General features: G+C 43.9%; 1 protein-coding gene across 1 annotated transcript; it reads right to left on the reverse strand.

Moving 5' to 3' along the window:
• Positions 1-10,834: 10,834 nt before the first annotated feature.
• Positions 10,835-15,431, reverse strand: Tent5a (terminal nucleotidyltransferase 5A). Its single transcript, XM_059267043.1, has 2 exons — positions 14,802-15,431; positions 10,835-13,715 (listed from the first exon to the last, which is right to left on the reverse strand). The coding sequence occupies exons 1-2, from the start codon at positions 15,309-15,311 to the stop codon at positions 12,939-12,941; spliced, it is 1,287 nt and encodes a 428-aa protein (XP_059123026.1). The 5' UTR covers positions 15,312-15,431; the 3' UTR covers positions 10,835-12,938.
• Between the last annotated feature and the right edge of the window lie 3,528 nt (positions 15,432-18,959).

The following is an 18,959-nucleotide window of genomic DNA, read 5'->3' on the forward strand; positions in this document are numbered from 1 at the left end:
CAGAGATCCACCTGCTTCTGCCTCCTGAGTGCTGGGATTAAAGGCATGAGCTACTAAGCCTGGTCCCTGGTATGTCCTGTAAAACTAATAGAGAGTTGTCCATTTTTGAAAGTGACAAATCCCTATGTCATTGCATCCTCCTCTGATGTGGATTTTCTGGAGGATCCTGAACTTTAAGTTTATTTGAATGCCTCACATCTACCTTCTTTAAAATGGAAATGTTACATGAAATGTTCAGTACTTTTTTTTTTTTTTTTTTTTTTTTTGGTTTTTCGAGACAGGGTTTCTCTGTGTAGCTTTGCACCTTTCCTGGTACCCCAGGCTGGCCTCGTACTCACAGAGATCTGCCTGGCTCTGCCTCCCAAGTGCTGGGATTAAAGGCGTGCGCCACCACTGCCCAGCTGTTCAGTACTTTTTATGAATGATGTTATGCTACTTCACTGTACTGAATCAATCTCCCTCACAAACTCCCTCCTTTTTATGAGACTCACTGGGGCCAAGTATACTGGGACTTTGGGCAGGATGCAGAGAATCCTCACTGGCTCACATACAGAAGCCAAAACTGAAGTTTGAGAGTCATGTTACATGATTTCTATCTATATTGCTTTTTCTATGAACTCAGGATTTCATTGCAGCAGATACATGACTTACACAGTAAACACAAAATGGCACCTAAACTCAAAATCATTATTGAGTGTGACACAATAATACAGAGAAGTCTGACAACACGGGAAAAACAAGGAACCCCCTGAAAAACCAAAAACAGATATAATGCCCCAGAGCAGGACTGCTCTCCCGAAAGAGTCGGTGAATTTGTCTTCTTCAAATAGCAAGGCATTCACACATCCTGCCTGGAGCCTCAGCCTTCATTCTGCACTCTCAGTTTTCTCAGGGATATCCTAGTTCTGAGAAGCATAAGTAGTAGATGAAGAAGAGGAGAGGAGAGAAATGAGACAGAGACAGAGAGACAGAGAGAGTGGGAGAGAGACTGGAACAGTGCTGAAATGGCCAGCATGCCAGATGTACCACCCATTACTCTTGTCTCTGGTCACAATCTCACAACACATGGTCAGCACAGGCTACCCTGCTGTCCTTGGCTTCTTAGCCTCAGGAGCTTAGAGGGAATAATAATACAGGGTTTTTTTTTTCTCTAAGCATTCTTCTTTTAAAAAATATCTCCATTGACAATATCTCATTCTCAGAGTTCAGACCTCCAAATGTGATAAAGATGGGAATTTCTCCTCCTGGATTCTCCAGTGATCTCTTGCAGCAAGCCAGAAACTTACTTCATACAGCTCATGGTCATTCTTCATCATTGGAACATCTACATTCATGTGTTCCTGTTTGATATTCCACTTTACCTCTCAGTCTGAAAGTCAACAGGATTCATTCACGCATTGATTGACCAACATTGAACAAACACTGTTACAGTTTAGATCTGGAACATCCCCCAAAGGACCACAAAGTGAAGCACCCACCTCAATAAAATGATGCTCAGAGGTTGGAAATCTGAAGATGTTATTAGACACCAAGGGCCCTTAACTCATTAGTAGATTAACCTATTGATACAGTCAAAATGTGATGGTGTTTGGGGAAGAGATGGAAACTAATGAGTGAGAACCGAAGGAGGTAGGTCTTTGGGAGTGAGTCCTTGGCCCTTCTCCTTCTTTGTTTCTTGATTGCCATTTGGCAAGCAGCTTCACCACATCATATGCTCCCTGACACAGTCTGCCTCACCATGACCCCAAAAGCAATGAAGAGAAACCTCTGAAACAGTGTGCCAAAGTAAATACTTCCTCTGTGACAGACTCTTCCTGGGGAGATGTACCACACACACACGCCTACGCACCCCAGATAGGGAACGCAGGTCAGATCAAAGTACAGATACCACCAAAGTCCAACTTGGAGAAACAAAGAGTTTTATAGAGTTACTTGGAGGACTATGGGGAGGGGTTACAGGAGGAGAATCCACATGGTTGATACATTACACACCGCAATAAACTTATCTGGGGGTCAGAGAACAGAACAGCCACCATAGTAAACATAAGTTTAGGCAGTGGTAGAACATACATTTAATTCTAGCCTTCTGGAAGCAGAGATCCATCTGGATTTCTGTGAGTTCAAAGCCACACTGGAAACTGCCAGGCATGGTGACACACACCTTTAATCTCAGGAAGTGATGGCAGGAAGCAAAAAGGTTTATAAGGCGTAAGGACCAGGAACTAGTCCTGTTAAGCTTTTAGGCTTTTAGCAGCAGTTCAGCTGAGATCCATTTGGATGAGGACTCAGAGGCTTCCAGTTTGAGGAAACAAGATCAGCTGAGGAATTGGCCGTGTGGGGAAAACTGGCTTGTTCTGTTACTCTGATCTTTCAGCATTCACCCCAATACCTGGCTCCGGGTTTGTTTTTATTAATAAGACCTTCTAACAATGCGTGCTACAAATCCACGCAAAGACATCTGCATCACCAAAGCCCACCCCAGCACAGGTTATACAAAAGCTGGAAACCTGGAGCACATTCTAAAGCTCTGCAGGTTGGAGAGAGTGTCCTCTCCAGGTAGCTTAGTTTCTCTGTGCCTCATGCAGGCAGTTCAGCTGGCCTCTACCATGTACACATCTACACAGAATAAAAAGTAAAATAAGCATTGTAAGAGGCATGTAAGTCATCGTTTCTACCATGCTTCCTGCTAAGATGACAAGTCATAAAAATATAATGCAGTATCAAGGAGTTTCATGAATGCGACATTGGAATAAGAAGTTTGGAGAGGAATTTTTTTCAGATTTTTCAGTAGAAAGATCAAGAGAAATCTTTGATAAAGTAACATTTTATCAATAACAAAAATTTAAAAGGAAGAATGAGATCAAAAGATGCAGGAATGCAGGGCTCACGGTGCAACCTAGTGATAGCACACCTGCTATTATGTGTGAGAACTTAGGTTTAATCCCCAGTAGCACTACTGAAAAATGAGAAAGAGAGAGAGAGAGAAATAATGAATTTAGTGAGAGGATGATACACAAGATTCAACAGGAGTCCCCCCCCTCTCTCAGCTTAAACCTATGTTGAAATTGTTTCTAAAACCCCAGATTTCCTTCATTGAGAGAGACGGGGGAAGCAACCACTTTTCCATGAAAGCTGTACTCCTTAGCTTTCATCAGGTTGCTACAATTATCTGGATAGAGAGAACCTCAGTTGAGAAAATGCCTCCATAGACTGTGTCTGAGTGGTCATCTCTGGTGGGAGCCCCACAACACTTGATTGTGTTCAATATGGGATAGGAATTTACACACTCCAACACTTAATAGTGATTGTCCACTTGGTGGGATTTAGTATCACCATGGCAATGTTTCACTAGGCATGTTGTGAGTGTGTTTCTAGAGCAGGTAAGTTGAAGTGGGAAAACTTACCCTGTATGTGGCTGGCACCATTGCATTGGGATGGAGTACTAGAGTTAATAAAAAAGGAGGAACTGAACTGAGCACCAGTAAAAGAAGAAAACGCCTCCAGAAGATTAGTTTATCAGCAAGTTTGTGGGAGTATTTTCTTGATTAATTATTAATGTGGGAGAGCAGTACCATCCCTGGACCGTGGTCTTGGGTTGATTAAACTGAGTGAGCGAACTGAGTGAGCCATAGAGAGCAAGCCAGTATGCTGCATTCTTCCATGGTTTCTGCTTCCAGGTTCCTGCTTGGGGTGGGTTTTTTTTTGTTTTGTTTTGTTTTGTTTTGTTTTGTTTTGTTTTTCCCTGACTTCCCTCAAAGATAGATTGTGACAGGGAAATATAAGCCAAATAAACAGTTTCCTACCCAAGTAGCTTCTGGCCATGGTGTTTACCACAGTAATGGAAAGTAAACTAATACAAACGTGGAACACCTCAAATGCATAAAGGGACACAATGAACTTGCCCTTGTGGAAGTGGATTTGGCTGATAGGTGAATATCACCGTTGCCTTATACAATGTTTGTCAGCCTGTGTGTTTGGGTCACTTTTCAATTACAGTCTCTAGTAAAAACAAGCCACTTTTGTGCTGCTCTTTGTACATATTCCTCTAGCATCAAGTCAAAGGCACCAGGAAAACTGAGGATTCTTTTAATGTTTACTGAGGTTGAGGCTATGTAATGATTTCTCTTACCATGCAGCTCAGGAGGCTGCATAAAAAAACAAACAAACAAAAACCTCTCTTTAAATAAGCCTCTAGTGGAGCAACCTACCTAGACAAGTATACAGCTGGCTTTGCAGAAATCGGGAGGAGGTAAGGTCTGGAATACGCCGTGCATTCAGAACCTTTAAAGCTACAGAAAGGGTAACTTTCGACACGATGGAAAAGGCAGCAAAGAACAAACTCTACTTCAAGATGACAGTTAAACAGACGTGGTTACGTAAGAAACACTCAAGGGAATTTAATGAGCTGCCACAAAGGGGATTATAAGGCCATAAAACTTCAAGGTGCATTCTAGTTAAATCCTTACGATTTCTGGGCCTTCTGGAAAATGGAATGTAAGTGTTCACAGTCTTAGAATTGTTGCTTCCCTCAGCAGAAAGTTGAAGATATCTGACCTGCTCCTGTTACAAAACAAGCAAAGAGCAGATGCCTGGTACACAGGGGTCACCTTTGAGGAGCTCCGCTTTTGCAAACTCCCAAGAAGGCACACTGCAAGAGCTGTTACCTTCATCTTGAGTCTCCAGGGTTACAGTGCCCCATACAGAGGTAAGCCTCGTGAATAATTAACCCCAAGGTAGCTGGAAAAAAATGAATTTTCAGCCAGTGAGTCTCTCTTGAAAAAGGAGGCTAACCTTTTATAGGGTAGTGGAGCAAGCCTTTCAATGCTCCCACTCTCAGCCTTATTTAGGCATAATACACAAATAAAATCTGTGTGTATTAAAGGTGTGTAATGTGTTACTTTGAGAGCTATATACACTATGTAACAACTGCCACAACCAAGCTAAGCTAACTTCTTTGCCAGCTTCTCCAGAAACCGTTTTTTTTGTTGTTTTGTTTTTTTTTTTGTATGTGGATACAGTGAGAACACCTCTGAACTTCAAGTTTACAATGCATTAGTTTTCATCACCAGCTGTACCTTAGGTCTTCAGTTTTTATGTATCTTATGTGAAAAGTAAGTTGTGGAAAGAGTATTTTGGTGTGGGTGTGAAATGTCCCCATAAGCTTTTGTGTTTGAACACTTAGTCCCCAACTGGTAGCACAGGTTTGGAATGTTCTGGAACCTTTGGGAGGCAGAGGCTGTTTTGAGGAAGTGGATCACACTGGTGAGGCTTAAAATTTTCTCCTGCCCCACTTCCAGCCCACTCTTTGCTTCCTTAATGAAACACTTTGACTGGCTGCCTCCTTCACCTAAAGCATTTCCCACCACTTTGAGTGGCATGCATCCCTTCCTAACTGTCAACCAAAACAAACGCTTCCTCTGATTGAAAGTCTTCTGCCAGGTATGCTGTGACAGCAATGTGAAAAGTAACTAAGGACCTTCCACTTCTGGGTCCATCTCAGGACTCGGCACCAAGCTAAATACATAAAAAGTATTCATTAACTATTAAAATGAACGAATGAGCCATGTTTCAGAAGGTTGACTGCTGTGGCGCTCTATGCTGATGTAGTTTTGAATGGTACATAAACGTTAGGTATTAACAAACTGTCAAATATCCTTTACTCAAACCGTAGGAAACTCTGTGCCCTATTCTGTGAGTTTACGTGAATTTTCAGTTTGCCTCATAAAATGCAGAACTCTCAGTGAAGTCTGACTTTCAGATACATGTAGATATGATTTTAGTGTGAGCATGAACCAAATATTGCATAGTATACATTTTGTAGAAGATCACTGTTGATATGCAGTTTGTTAAGATTACATTCAGGGTATCCTATGTCTTTATTTCTAAATCTGACAACTCTAGCTTCATGCCTTGAACTTAACTAAATCTGTTCCTCTTCTTTTCTCTGCGGCCTGGCTCCTAGGACAGTATTAAACTACTTGAAAGGTTTGTTAACTCTCCCCAGTTAAAATGAAGAACACATAAACTATGATATTTTTGGCCTTGCTTGAAGAGATATAGAGAAACCCCAGAGCCTAAGTAATTATGAATGGATGCATAGAATAAATAGCATTACCCACCATGACCAGTGATGTCTATTACACTGACTTTTGTTAAAAGAAAACCTAAATGATAGAATTTGTTCTAATGACGTGACCTTGTTCTAATGACATGGCCAGATGATTCCACAAGACCTTGGCATCACTATTAAGTATACACTGTGCTAGAAAATCAATAGTTTCTGAAGGGGGTCCTGATGAGACTTTCCACAACTTACCACACACTCATAAATCCCTGGGGTTCAGGTGCATTGCATCCCTAAGCAAGAAAGCCTGGACCTCAACTAGCTTCATAAGCTGCCAGGCTGGAATGGTGGTTTTTAGCTTTGCTAAAGGCATCTATTCTTTGTCACCATTTTTAACTGTTTCAAACAGTAGTTATTGCACTAGGAAAGGAAATCTAAGCATAGGTATTCCTCCTTTTCAACAAAGTCTGCTGTCTGAAACCATAAACACAAGTAAGCAAATAAATTTGGAATTGGTTATTAATATCAAATAATAACCTACTGCCACACACCATTGAATACTAGAGTGTAACACTAGCAATAATTTCATTATGATTTCTTGCAAAGAATCCCTAAATGACCTTTGAGCATTAATTCCTCTTACTGTCTGTCCTACAGGAGAACAATAGAGGTAGATTAAGTTTTCTTTAAATCTATTTCTTTTCCCCTGGAATGTCCAAGTGAGGCTTCTCTAAGAATTTTGAGTAATATATATCATTTTACCTTTAGCTCTTCACTTTCTCTCAATATGGCAGGTGCACGGCCACCACAACATTAAATCCATTATTGTTTTTTTACAAATGGAGTCATCGCCCGGAAATAGTTAGGAGGGGCCACCTGGTTTTCATTGTTCATAAACACTTTGAGAATAGTTTCAGATTTACAGAAAACTATGAAAACGGTAGAGATCTCCCGGCATCTCATGAACCCTATATCCGGTTTCCTGTAGTGTTGACATCATACATCAACATGGTACACTCATCACAGCTGGTATGAGGAGACACTGTTCCAGAATACTCCACTCAGACTGCCTTAGTTTCTACTGGAAGGTTTTGTTTTTGGTTTTTTGGTGTTTTTTTTTTTTTTTTTTTGGTGCAATGTCTCCTTTGTGGATTCTCTTGCTTTGAGTAGTTTTCAGATTTCTTTTGGTCAGTGATGAAGGATGTCTGGGTTGGTACTTAACAGAATGAATTCCCCTCAAGTTTAGGTGGCAAATATGCCCTATTAATGTTGACCATGATCACCTGACCCATATAAGGTTTCTTGGGCCTCTATATTAGTTGTAGTACATAGATAAATACTAAGACTGCCCACACTTTAGAGGTAGAGCTAATCTCCCCTTCACTGAGGGGGTAGTATTTACAGAGATTATGTCGAATTCTGCATGAGAAATTTGCCTCCTCGCATCATTCACTCAGTCATCCAGCTACTCATTTATATCAGCATTGCTGCATGGATGATTTATTATGTTGCTTATTATCCTGGTTATTGACTTTGCTGTGCAAGTTTCACCCTCTGGAGCTCTATCCCCTTCCATCATCACAACCTGTTTGTAAGCTTCTCTTTCTTTCTGAAATAACAAGACGTCCCATGGTCCTTGTGTATATTCCCTTCTCTGTTCCTAGGTTTAGAGCCAGCCACTTCTCCACAGAGCTCGGTTTCCTTCTGTTGGAGCACAGCACTAGAAACCAAGATGTGGGCCCTGGTGGATGAGAGCCACTGAGTTCTTAAGTGGCTTCTCTCCCCTTTTCCTGCCCAAATACATTTGTCAGTTAGCCTCACAATATTCCTATCATGGATTTCAAACGTGGTTCTGAGGAGGAAATTATGGCCTCATTTCAGAAACATATAATGGTTTTAATCATTTTAAAGATGAGTATAATTTCCCTTTTGATTATTATTGCCATGTTTTCTTTTTCTTATTAAAGGAACTGAATATTTAGAGAATGGGGTTCCTAAGGAAAGGACTGGTTAGCTAAGTGCAGCCTGGTAATTCAACTAGAAATGACAGGGTGTACCGAAGCCTAGGAGGAGTTTAATAGATACTATCCTTATCCAACCCTTGTTTAAAAAGAATTACATGATGGGCCAAAGACTCATCAGGGACTGCTTGTAGAAGAATGAAAAAGTCGCAACCAAGGATAAAAAAGCTGACACACAGATACTATTATTCTTCCAAATAACTGGTGGTGTGTGTGGCGGGGAGAGTGTGAAGGAATCTGACTTTCAATACTAGGAGTATCCCCTTTCATAGATGCAACATCAATCATGTGTTCTATTCAACATCAAGGCTTTGCCTGGCTCTTAAAACCACAAATATGTCCTATTGTAGAACAGGCTTACCAAACACACACACACACACACACACACACACACACACACACACACACACACATCTCATCTCATCTTTTTTCTACTTCCTCTTCCCACTTTTATTACCAATAGGTATTCCTCGTACAAATTAAACATCCTATTAAATAACATAACTGTGCATTAGGTGATATTTAAGTAACACTGATGACAGAATCACGGCTGTTGGGTTACTCAGAAAAGCCAAGCCTACTCAGAACTCCCAGAATCATGAAGTTCGGAGCTGAGAGTCTGCTGATACTGAAAACAGCTCTGTCTTCTGGGTCACTTATCCCTGCTAAGTTTATACTCAGACAAAAATTTTTGGCACAGAATAGCTAGTCTCTCTTGAAGCTGTTGGAGTCATTTAGATGGACTGGCTGGAGGCTGGGCACAGTCATTTCTTGTGCTACAATACAGCTTCGGAAAGTTGGTCTGCTCCTGTGTGTGCCTCATGCTTGACAGTGTACACAGTTTGGGGTTCAGAGGACACGATCTTTAGCACATTAAACACCAGAGAGAGCAGACACTAATCAATAGAAAAAAATAACTTTTTTTATTTACAAAAACAAAAAAATCCAAATATTGGATGCTGTAAACAAAATTCACAATCTGTTCCCTCTAGCACTGATATGAACATGTCAGTTTTGAAGAGTCCGTTTTCCATCAACTCCCTTTCCTGCCTGTGACACACCATTGTCAAAACATTCCAAGAGTGACCCAAGGTGCAGCTTGCTGTGGTAAAACAACTCAGAGAAGGCAACAGTTGTAGAGAAGTAGGAGCAGGGGTCAACAGGAAACAGAGCCTCTTACATCCTGCAAAGCTTTGCAGCAAGTATCCCCCAGCCCCTCACCGTTTCCCACTTTGTACTCTCATCACTTATTTCTTCGCAAGCCATTACTATGACAAAATGTGACACGGAGATCCCTCCACGGCACTGAAATGGTGATGCTAAAAGAAATCTTAAAGAAAGAGTATATTCAAATAGGTACTATATATGAAAACAGGTTTTTTTTTTTGGCTTTTTTTGTTTTATCTAACACACTTTTTTCTTTCACAACAAAAGCTTATTTTTGACAGCTGCTGACAGCTTTCAACATAATACATTTCATTTACAAAATAGTTCACAATCTTTATTTAACAAGCATTGCATCGAAAACAAGGATATGCACAGTAAAGCAACCAACGACAGCAAACAGAAAGGGGTGGCATAAACAGTATGTTCACTTTTCACGTCATTTCTTCCCAGGCTTGACTCACAGATATTCTGCCCATCCTTGTGTTTTCTTGGACCCAGGTCAAAACAGTCTAGCTATAGTAAAGAAAGCGAGTGCTCAATTCAATTTTTCAAAGTCCATCCCCCTTGTAAGAGTTCTTGAGGCAGCTGAACTTACTGCAGATGAAGTAAACTTTGTAAAAGGACACAGTCACAGGCTAAGTGTTCTCTGACATGCCAGACTGGACACATGAGAAGAGCCTCCAGAGGGCAAAACTCCTTCCTGTTTCAAAGTAACAGTGCACTAGGCAGATAAACACGAAAGCAAACAAATCACCGGCACTGATCAGACACGGAGAGCTGTTCTTTGCTCTGACATTCAGATTTTTAGGCCACACATCCACAAAGAGAGACATATATTCCATTGTGTGTTCAACTACATATGCACAGGACTATAGTATGCACAAAACAGAAATAAATTATATAAGGGTTAAAATAAAGGCCAAAAGTTGTCTTGAGCACAGCCTGTTCTATCTGAGTGCCATATGCTGGCACTTTCAACTAAGCGACCAACCTTAAAGTCATCAAGCAAAGAATATAAATACTTGAGAAAGCAAATGAAAGGCATATTTTCTAATAAGGCTCCTTCAAACAAAACCCTGTGTTGTGGATTAACAGCAGGTTGCTGCTACGGCAGAGCCAGAGATCTCCAGACTTTTAAAACAGTGGATAACTCATGTATGCAGAATTAGCACGAGCAGAAACCAGGTCACCAGATGAGCCTCTGCTCTCCAGCAGTCCCGAGAACTTGCCAAGAGCTAAGCAGGCTGGACTGTGGTTTCTGATAGGTGAATGTCAGGCCTAATCTGCAAGATGAACAGTATTTCCCGGGACTTTGCAAGGGATTTTTCAAACCTAGGGCCCGTGATGAGGGAAACTGGACCAATAAGAGAGTAGGATGAGTTCCTTATAAAAGAGAGTGGCAGTGTTGGGGGCTGTGACAGCTTGGTGGGGATTCACAGGGAAGCTGCTACAGCAAACTCATCTGGTTCCTGTTAAGGCTTCAAATACAGATGCACCCTTCAAATACAGAAGGGTGGTCCAGACAGATTAACCTATACTAACCTGGCCATGAGAATCTAAGAGATGCCCAGGTAACAAAAAAAAAAAAAAAAAAAATCACACTGCCAACGTGAGGGTGCTATGTCCTCCCTAGCTCCTCTGTAACTGATGGAGTCTGCAAAGGAATTATCATAATTAGCAGTCATTCATAAAGATTCAAGGAGATTATGTGATTGTTTCACAACAAGAAGGGAAGGTTTGTAATGCATTTGTTTTGCTTTTAGAAGTATATTTTCAGAGACCAGTGTCTACAGGGCTGGGACAGGAGCTAGGATTAGCTGTTACTGAACTGAAGGCATATTATCAGCTCATATCACAAAGGTATATAAATGGTCTCTTGGAAAAAAAATAAAGTTGGGTTTGATCAAATCAAAGTGATTCAATTTAATGTACAGTACTAAATATTTCTATGCAGTGTGACAACCAGATCAAACATGTTTCATATTGGAATAAATTTATAAAATGTATATATAATATATATCCTATATATAAACTTTATGCAGTTGTGCAAATACTCTTTAAAAAGGGTCATTTCACATTTATTTAAATTCTAGTGGTCCAAAATGCAGAATGCACTCATTTGTATGTTTATTTAAATATTAAGAAGTAGTGTTCAGGTCCCAGAAATTCTTTTTAAGCAGTTATGGATTAATTATCCTATGTCTGATCCATGATCCACAAGTTCTATGCCTTGAAGGCATGTGATTCTATTTATTTAAGGGGAGAGGTTCAGACTGTCAAAATGTCAGGTCAAGTCAATTAAAAAAAATGTTCTACCAAATATTCTCCCATTTGTGAAATTTTCTGGTTCACTGAAGAGAAGAAAAATAACCTCACTAAAAATGTATAATCTCTGCTCTTCCTATCAAATATATTACTCATTTCTCTCCATTTCTCTCATTTTTATATGGGTTTTAATTTGTCATTGCAACATGCCCATGACATCTATGATCCTAGCAAAAACATAAAATGCACAATATTTTAAAATTTCCTATTTGATACATTATTTTATAGGTCATAGACAAAGGAGTGTGTGTATATACATACATATCACATATATGTGTGTGTACATACACACAAACAATATACGAACACGTACCTATGATAACATCACACCAAACAATATCAACTTTATATAGGTATTTGCCAAGAAAAAAATAGGGCATTTCCTCCACCATTCATTCACAAGCTTGTATGTTTGTTTATTTTTTTTCTTGAGTCCCTGATAAAATAAAATAACCATTAAACCATAAAATAACTTTTTCCACTTCAAATCCTCTAGAAGCAACAGGCACTTTGATGTGTATTGGTGTGTAACAAATATAGTAGTAACTCTTTATATATCCTAGTCTATCTCTTCTGCTTGGGGACTTTTATCTGTTAAATCTTTGGTCCTTGAGCATATTTTCTTGGCTACAACTGGTTTTGCTTGCGTCTTCACATTTTAAGAACGCGAGCTATGCACAAAGCTGGAATTAATGGGTTGTGTCATCATTAAGTTCCACTGTTCGTTATGAGAACAGCATCAAACTACTATTGTTCATTTGGTTGAGCAGTTTCTGTGAGGAGAACGGGATCCTTCCAGAGAAAGCACTTGCTGCAAGACGGATGGTAATCCCCAGGAGGAGTCCCGCTTTTCCCCCCTGTATTGTTACTTCCTGACCTCCTCAACTGATAAGACAAGGCTTCTCTCCTCTGTATTTTCCCTTTTGTGAATGCCATCTTAAAAGTTTTCCCACCACTCCCCCTCCCCTATGGCAGAGCTATGGGAGTAGTTGCTGCAAACCCATATTGTCAACAATGGAGCCATTTTTTTTTAATTCCCTTGTTATCTTGGGAGAACCTGGCTGCTTTTACTAATGGGCCTCTTTTGTTTCAAGACACAATCCAATTGGGTAGAGACCATGGGGGGGTGGCTAAGGAGGGTGACAAGTTGAGATCATGCTCCCTTACCAATGGAAAGATCCATAAGCATTGCCAAGCAATCCGGAGCATGTCCCCAGTGCACACAACACATCCCTAATTAGGGATGGATCACTCCTTTTTGTTGTTGTTGTTGTTGTTGTTGTTGTTTTGTATTTTTTCCTTTTCCTTTTTTTCCTATCCTGTCTGAAATGGCTTCCCCACAGGACATTTTTAAGTGATTCTTAATTGCAGGGTAACCAAGTGGAGTATGTCTGCTGTTGGCATGTGAATACTGGCTGAACTTGGGCAATGTAGTAATTGCTAAAGTTAGCATCCGCAACATAAGGGGCTGGCTGGTAATAGCAAGTGACATTAGCCACATTAGGGATGACATTTTGGTCAGCTAGCACCCGGATTGCCAGCATGGTGATAAGGTTTAAAGTCTGCCTCCTTTCATGTCCCATCAGGCACACCGTACTCTCATTTACCACTCCGTGAAGGGTCATGAGATAGTCATACTTGCGGTCTTCCAAACCCACGAAGTGGTTCTGCAAGTAGGATTCCAGCTTTCTCTGCTGCTCTCCAATGTCTGAGAAGTCGATAAAAAACCTGGAGCACATGTACCTCTGGAGGGTCTTGATCTCATCAGAGGCAGGCCTGAAGCCCCTCACTAAGAGGTTGCAGTACTTAAGCAGGCCTCCCCCTCTTATTTCCTCTGGGTTCCTGGTGGCAATGATCTTGTTGCAAAGGTGGTCAAAGGCTTCATGGAAATCACCGTACACACTCTCGCCGATTATTGTGGGGTGAAATGTCTCTGTCATTGGGTTCTCTGAACACTCGTAAAAGAGGAGAAGAGAGTCTAGTTTGATTTGAAAAGAGTCTACACTGAATTCGAACTGCCTCCGGAGGGAATCCACAAACTTCAGCTCCACATTTTTGCCGCTGTTGTTTGACAGGGATATAAGACTCCACCGGTCAGAATCATTGCACACTTTAACCATTTTCTGCACGTAAGCTTCCTACAATTTAAAAGACAAAACAAGAAGATGAGCAAAACTGGAAAAAATTAAAAAAAAAAAAAAACAATACATCTCAGCTTCTCGGCTGAGAATTATTTTGCTCCTTCCTGTTTGTTTTGTCAAGTTTCAGCAAAATACTACCTACAAGCTTAAACAGCCTTAGGAAAACAGGAAAAAAAAATACATTTAACGAGTAGTTTTGCTGTCTGGGAAAGAGACTAGAAGTAATAGTTTGAGGCTTTTGGCAGACATAGCAGCAGCGTACTAAGAGGTTCTGTTGTCATGTCTGACTTCAAATGTTATTTTTTGAAGATGGCTTAATAGTCGCAATATTCACCCAGTATCCACAGAAAGGCAGACAGTGTTGTGAGTATGCCTCTTACCCTTGTCGCCAGTCACCCAGCTCTCCTCCCCCTTAGGCAATCAATCTTATCAGTCCCTGGGGTGTCCCTCCAATGACACCCTACAGTTATAGCTAAAGAGGAACTAAATTACCTTCAGACAACTTTAATTAATTAAAACAAAATGCCACCTAAACCGAAGGGGAGGAACATACTACTATACCCTCGACACATAAATTAACCCGGAGAATCACCAAATATCTTAAAGGCTGAAGTCAGTTGAATCCAGAGTAGGAACCTATTCACATTTTCCAATACAATAAAAAACCCATTGACTCAATTCTGCTTCAAGCTGCTATTTTCCCAAAGCCTGGATCACAAGATGACTCAAAAAAAAAAAAAAAAAAGTATTTACATCATTCCGATCTTCCACCAATCAGAATGAACTCTGGACAGGAGTCCAAGAAGGAACGTCAAGAGTTAAACCATACAGAGAAGGAAGAGAAGGGAAGGAACGCAAAAGGAGGAAGCACGCAGTTGTGGCGCCGAAGCTCCCAGAAAACTAAAACACTTCACATCATTCTCGCACCTTACTTCACTCGTGAAAAAAAAAAAGCAAAAATAAATAAGATAAATAAGCGTCCGCACCAGGGCCGAACTAACGGCAGTTAAGGCAAGTCGGGCTTGCCTTTTGCTCGCACCCCAGTCCGCCGCTGTGCCCAAGCCCATCTCCAAGTGCCTTTACCTTGAGAGTGAGCGGTGTGATCTTCTCCTTGTTCACCCCTTCGGGCAAGAAGTCCAACAGGCAATCCAGCACGACGTCCTTCACAGTCTGAAACTCCTCTTCCCCACGCAGGTCAGCGCAGAAGATGAGGTCCAGGTCCTTGTAGCCCAGGCCACTGTCCTGGTGTAGGACGTGACTAGCGGCCGAGCCGTTGAGGCGCACGTCGCGGACACCTATGCTCTTCTCCTCCAGACGCCTCCGCACCACCTTCACAATCAGGCTCGGCTGCAGCTCGAGCGTGGGGAAGTTGCCGCGCCCGTGGATCGGGATGGTCTCGCTCAGGATGCCGTCCAGCCGCTGCACTTGCTCCCAGTTCAGCACGTTGCAGTGCGCCGTGGGGCTTTCGCAATAGTCCAAGCAGCGGTCGCCGAAGCTGCCGCCGCCGCCACCGAAGTCAGCACCCAGGGGGATGTAGGGGCCGCAGGTCAGCTCGTCCTCCGCCATGGCAAAGAACCCTTCGCCCTCAGCCATGTAGTGCCCGCCGAACGCCAATTGGCCTTGGTCAGTCCTAAAAGGAAAGAGTGGGTTTAGGGGAACATCAGGGAGGTCCGCGGGTGCGGGGACAGGGACCCTCCGAGGGACCTGGGCTCCACCACCTCCCCGATCCCGCCTGGAGCTGCCCAGAGTAGCCCCTCTCCCAGGACCGACCCCAGTGCCCAGCCGCGCCCCGCAGAGCAGCCCCGCACCAAAAGTATCTCTGATGCATCTGGAAAGCACAAGCGAGAGTCCCGTCTGTGTCACCTGGAGGCGGCCGCCCCTTCTAGGAGCGCAGGCGACCGAGGAACCGCGAGGCGGACACACTTCGCAGGAGCTGCGAGTGCGCTCCGGGCAGCGGCCCGCGACTTCCCCGCGCAGACCCCCGCCGCGCCCTGAGCGTTCCCGCCCCTCGCCCGCGCCCCGCCCGCGCCCCCGCTGCGGTGGTCTCGGAAGTGGCGGCTCTCGGTGCCGCCAATGCCGCCGCGCGCACTCGCGTCTCTGGAGCTTTAGCAATTGTGCGGGGGAAATGTCTTCAGTACTTTTTTTATACCGGGCTTCTCCGCGCTTCCGGGGCCCCAGAGAGCGGCGCTGGCCACACCCTCTCATTTGCATAGGGCACCTCCCCCCCCAGCGCCACCCCCGCGGGCAGTCGCTGGGTGGACAGTCGCCGGAGCTCAGAGTTGCTGCTGGCTGCTAGCCAGGGTGGGCAGCCCCTGGCTGTGTGCAATAGCAGATGCCTGTGGCGCATACGTGTAGACTGAGCTATTTCTGCACGTCCTCGCACCCCCTCCCCCCAAAAAGAAGACACTTTAAACGCCCCAAATGTGATAATCAGCCATCAACACTGAATCAGGGTTAAAAATCGCACAACTCCAGAAACTTCCCAAGACTAGCCTTCTGGCCGAGTGAGGAGCGTCACTACTGCGTAACTCTGGGTCTCCTGGAGGTTCCTCCAGCAGTGTCCGTTTGTGGCTAGACCTTCGATCCCACTATGGGACCCTGGGCCAAGTGTGGTCTCCAGAGGCAACTTGTCACGCATGTCAGTTTCTGTGCGGGAGGGGGAGGATTTGCTGAGAACTGAGTTTCGATTCTGGAAACCTCGAGAAGTGCTGGGGAAGTCGGGTGCCAGCCAGCCTTAGTGCGCAGCTAGCTGCTGCGCGCGAGCGGGGCGGGCGCGCGTCACCCACTCCACAGCTCCGCGGGCGCGCGGCCAACCGGCGGGGTCGCGGAGCGCAACCCCAGCAGTGCACGAAAGCGGCCGCCAGGGTGGCGGTCCTTCGGCGCGCAGACCTAGGAGGCGAAGCACGTTCCTCTCAGCCTCTCAAGTTCTCAGTTCTCAAGTGAATCAAAATGTCAGTGATCTAGGTAAGGTCTGGCTTTTCACCAGACGTAAAGGCCAAATTTAAAAGATGTTTTAAGTTTCTCCCCTCCAGCTTCAGTCGCTAGCGTAGCTCTGAAGGATTGGAAAGGTTATCTCCGTGCCCTGGCACCGCGGTGTTTGCTAGAAAGCTCCCTGCTTTTGCTTGCCCACTTCCTCCACCGGCTGCCTCTTTCCAAAGAAATGCTTAGCAGCCCTCGCGCCAGGTAGAGGATGTGGTCCGCTGCAGTCCGGGTACAGAGGACAGGCCCTGAGTTGAATAACCATTTTCCCCAAGACCCTGCACAACTCCAGAAACCCAGCCTCTGAGTTTGGGGAGATCTAGCCTAGAAGCCCAACCTGTGCCGCTCTGAGTTGAGAGATGGGGTGCAAGAGTGTCGCCCACGCAGATCTAGCAGCGTAACAATGCCGCCCCCTGCTGGTGCCCTACGGAGCCGAGTCCCCAAAATGGAGAAACTCGGCTGAAGACCAGGCTTCCTTAGTTTAGGCAGGGCCCAGGCCGAATTGGATTGAGGGACTGAAGGAGCCCAGGACCCCTTCATTGTCCTTATAACCCCACCGCTTTCTTTCAGGACGTGTCCAACCATGAACGCTGCCTAGCAACACATTTCATATATATGAAAGTGTGTGTGTACGTGTGTGTGTGACAATATCACTGTGCAGCTCAGACTAATCTGAAATTCAACATCCTCCTGAGTGGTATGATTACATCTGTGAGCCACTACTTCCAACCTGAGCTCTTTCCACACACCTCACAGCCTCCAAGTCAAGACGAGGGTATTCCATGCCATAGAGACTTGGAAACAAAGGCATTAAGAGGTAATGAGAGCCTCCTAAATTCACAACTATTAAGTTGTGGGGTCAGGCCTTGCACCTCACACTCATTTGACTGTGAATGCTATTTAGTCTTCATTGCCTGAGTGAGACGTTCCTGGCTTAGTTCTTCCTTCTCAGTGGAAACTGAGGCAAGCACTGTGGGGAGGGGGCCAGTGGGAGAGGAGAGTACTGTGGATGCAGCTCAATGTTTGCCTAGCTCTGAATTTAATTCCCGTACACACACACACACACACACACACACACACACACACACACACACACACGGGGGGGAGTGGAGGGGAGGGAGACAGAATGAAAGACTGAGATAATGAAAATATTTTTTGATAGATTGTCAGGAAATTTTTTCTTCAAAGGCTGATAAGAATTTTGCATTTTCTTAAGATAACGTCAAAGTTGCTGGTCATATATTAAATGCACTGCATTGGGAAAAAAACCACAATAGTTTAGGCCCACTCTCATTACTTTGTGCTGTATTTCAAGCTTCCATCAGAAAGAGTGAGAGAAATAAAGCCCAAAGTGGAGTAGCCCACGAATGGGATGAACACTTTGATCACATCTGCAATGTGTCCTGTGGGGCTGAAGAGATCTTCAACTTAATTAGAAAGCTGCCCCCCCCCCCCCCGGGTGGGGGATCCCGACAAGAGGGTCCAGGGCTTGCACTGCACTGGCAGTGACTGCAGCCTCTTCTCTAGGTGGGGACCTTGTCCTCAGCAGTAGATACCCTTCTCCGCACAGCTGCTCCCATGGCCTCTCCGGAGAACAGGAAACTTGGCTGAGAAGTAGAAGCAGGTCATGGAGGGCCTGCTGTGCACACCACATGCTGAGAGCGAGAGAGTCCATGCCACGGGTGGGGAACACCCCATTTCCTCCTAGCCAGCAGGAGAATTCTTTGTGGATAACACTTCTTTAATAATAGAGCATTCCCCATTGTCGGGCATGAACTAGACCCTCCTGCCTGCCTCCCACACTGGGACATCTGGGGCAACTCACTCTTGGCAGCACCAGGGAAGGCAATTGAATTATTGGATTAATATATGCCTGATGCATAGAGGCTACTTGTTACACACTGCTGAATGGAAGCATATGGTCTTCATTGTCCTTCTTCTGTCATCAAACTGAGGTAATATTTATATTCTGGAAAGTTGCAGCCACCCTTAGACGAAACTGCAGAGTTTGCAATTGTGAAGCACTAGCTTGCTTTCTGTAGACAGCCAATGGAAGTTCTCAATGAGAAAGTCTGTACTTCCCAGCACATTCACAGCCAGGACACTTAGCACAGTTATTCTGATATTAGAGTCACATGCACTTGGCTTTTGGAGAAAGGATAGAAGGTTTTAACTTCTAGGCTTATTTGCTAATTTTTTCCCCTTTAAAATGGAAAAGAAGAAGAAGGAGGAGGAGGAGGAGGAGGAGGAGGAGGAGGAGGA

This window comes from Peromyscus eremicus, chromosome 7, assembly GCF_949786415.1.
Source record: "Peromyscus eremicus chromosome 7, PerEre_H2_v1, whole genome shotgun sequence".
In the NCBI taxonomy this organism is placed as follows: Eukaryota; Metazoa; Chordata; class Mammalia; order Rodentia; family Cricetidae; genus Peromyscus; species Peromyscus eremicus.

Bases quoted from the DNA above. Each gene is read 5' to 3' on its own strand.
- Tent5a (XM_059267043.1), bottom strand. From the start codon at position 15,311: ATGGCTGAGGGCGAAGGGTTCTTTGCCATGGCGGAGGACGAGCTGACC. The intron at 13,716-14,801 runs GTAAAGGCACTT...TTTAAATTGTAG, and splicing joins TCACACCGCTCACTCTCAAG to GAAGCTTACGTGCAGAAAAT.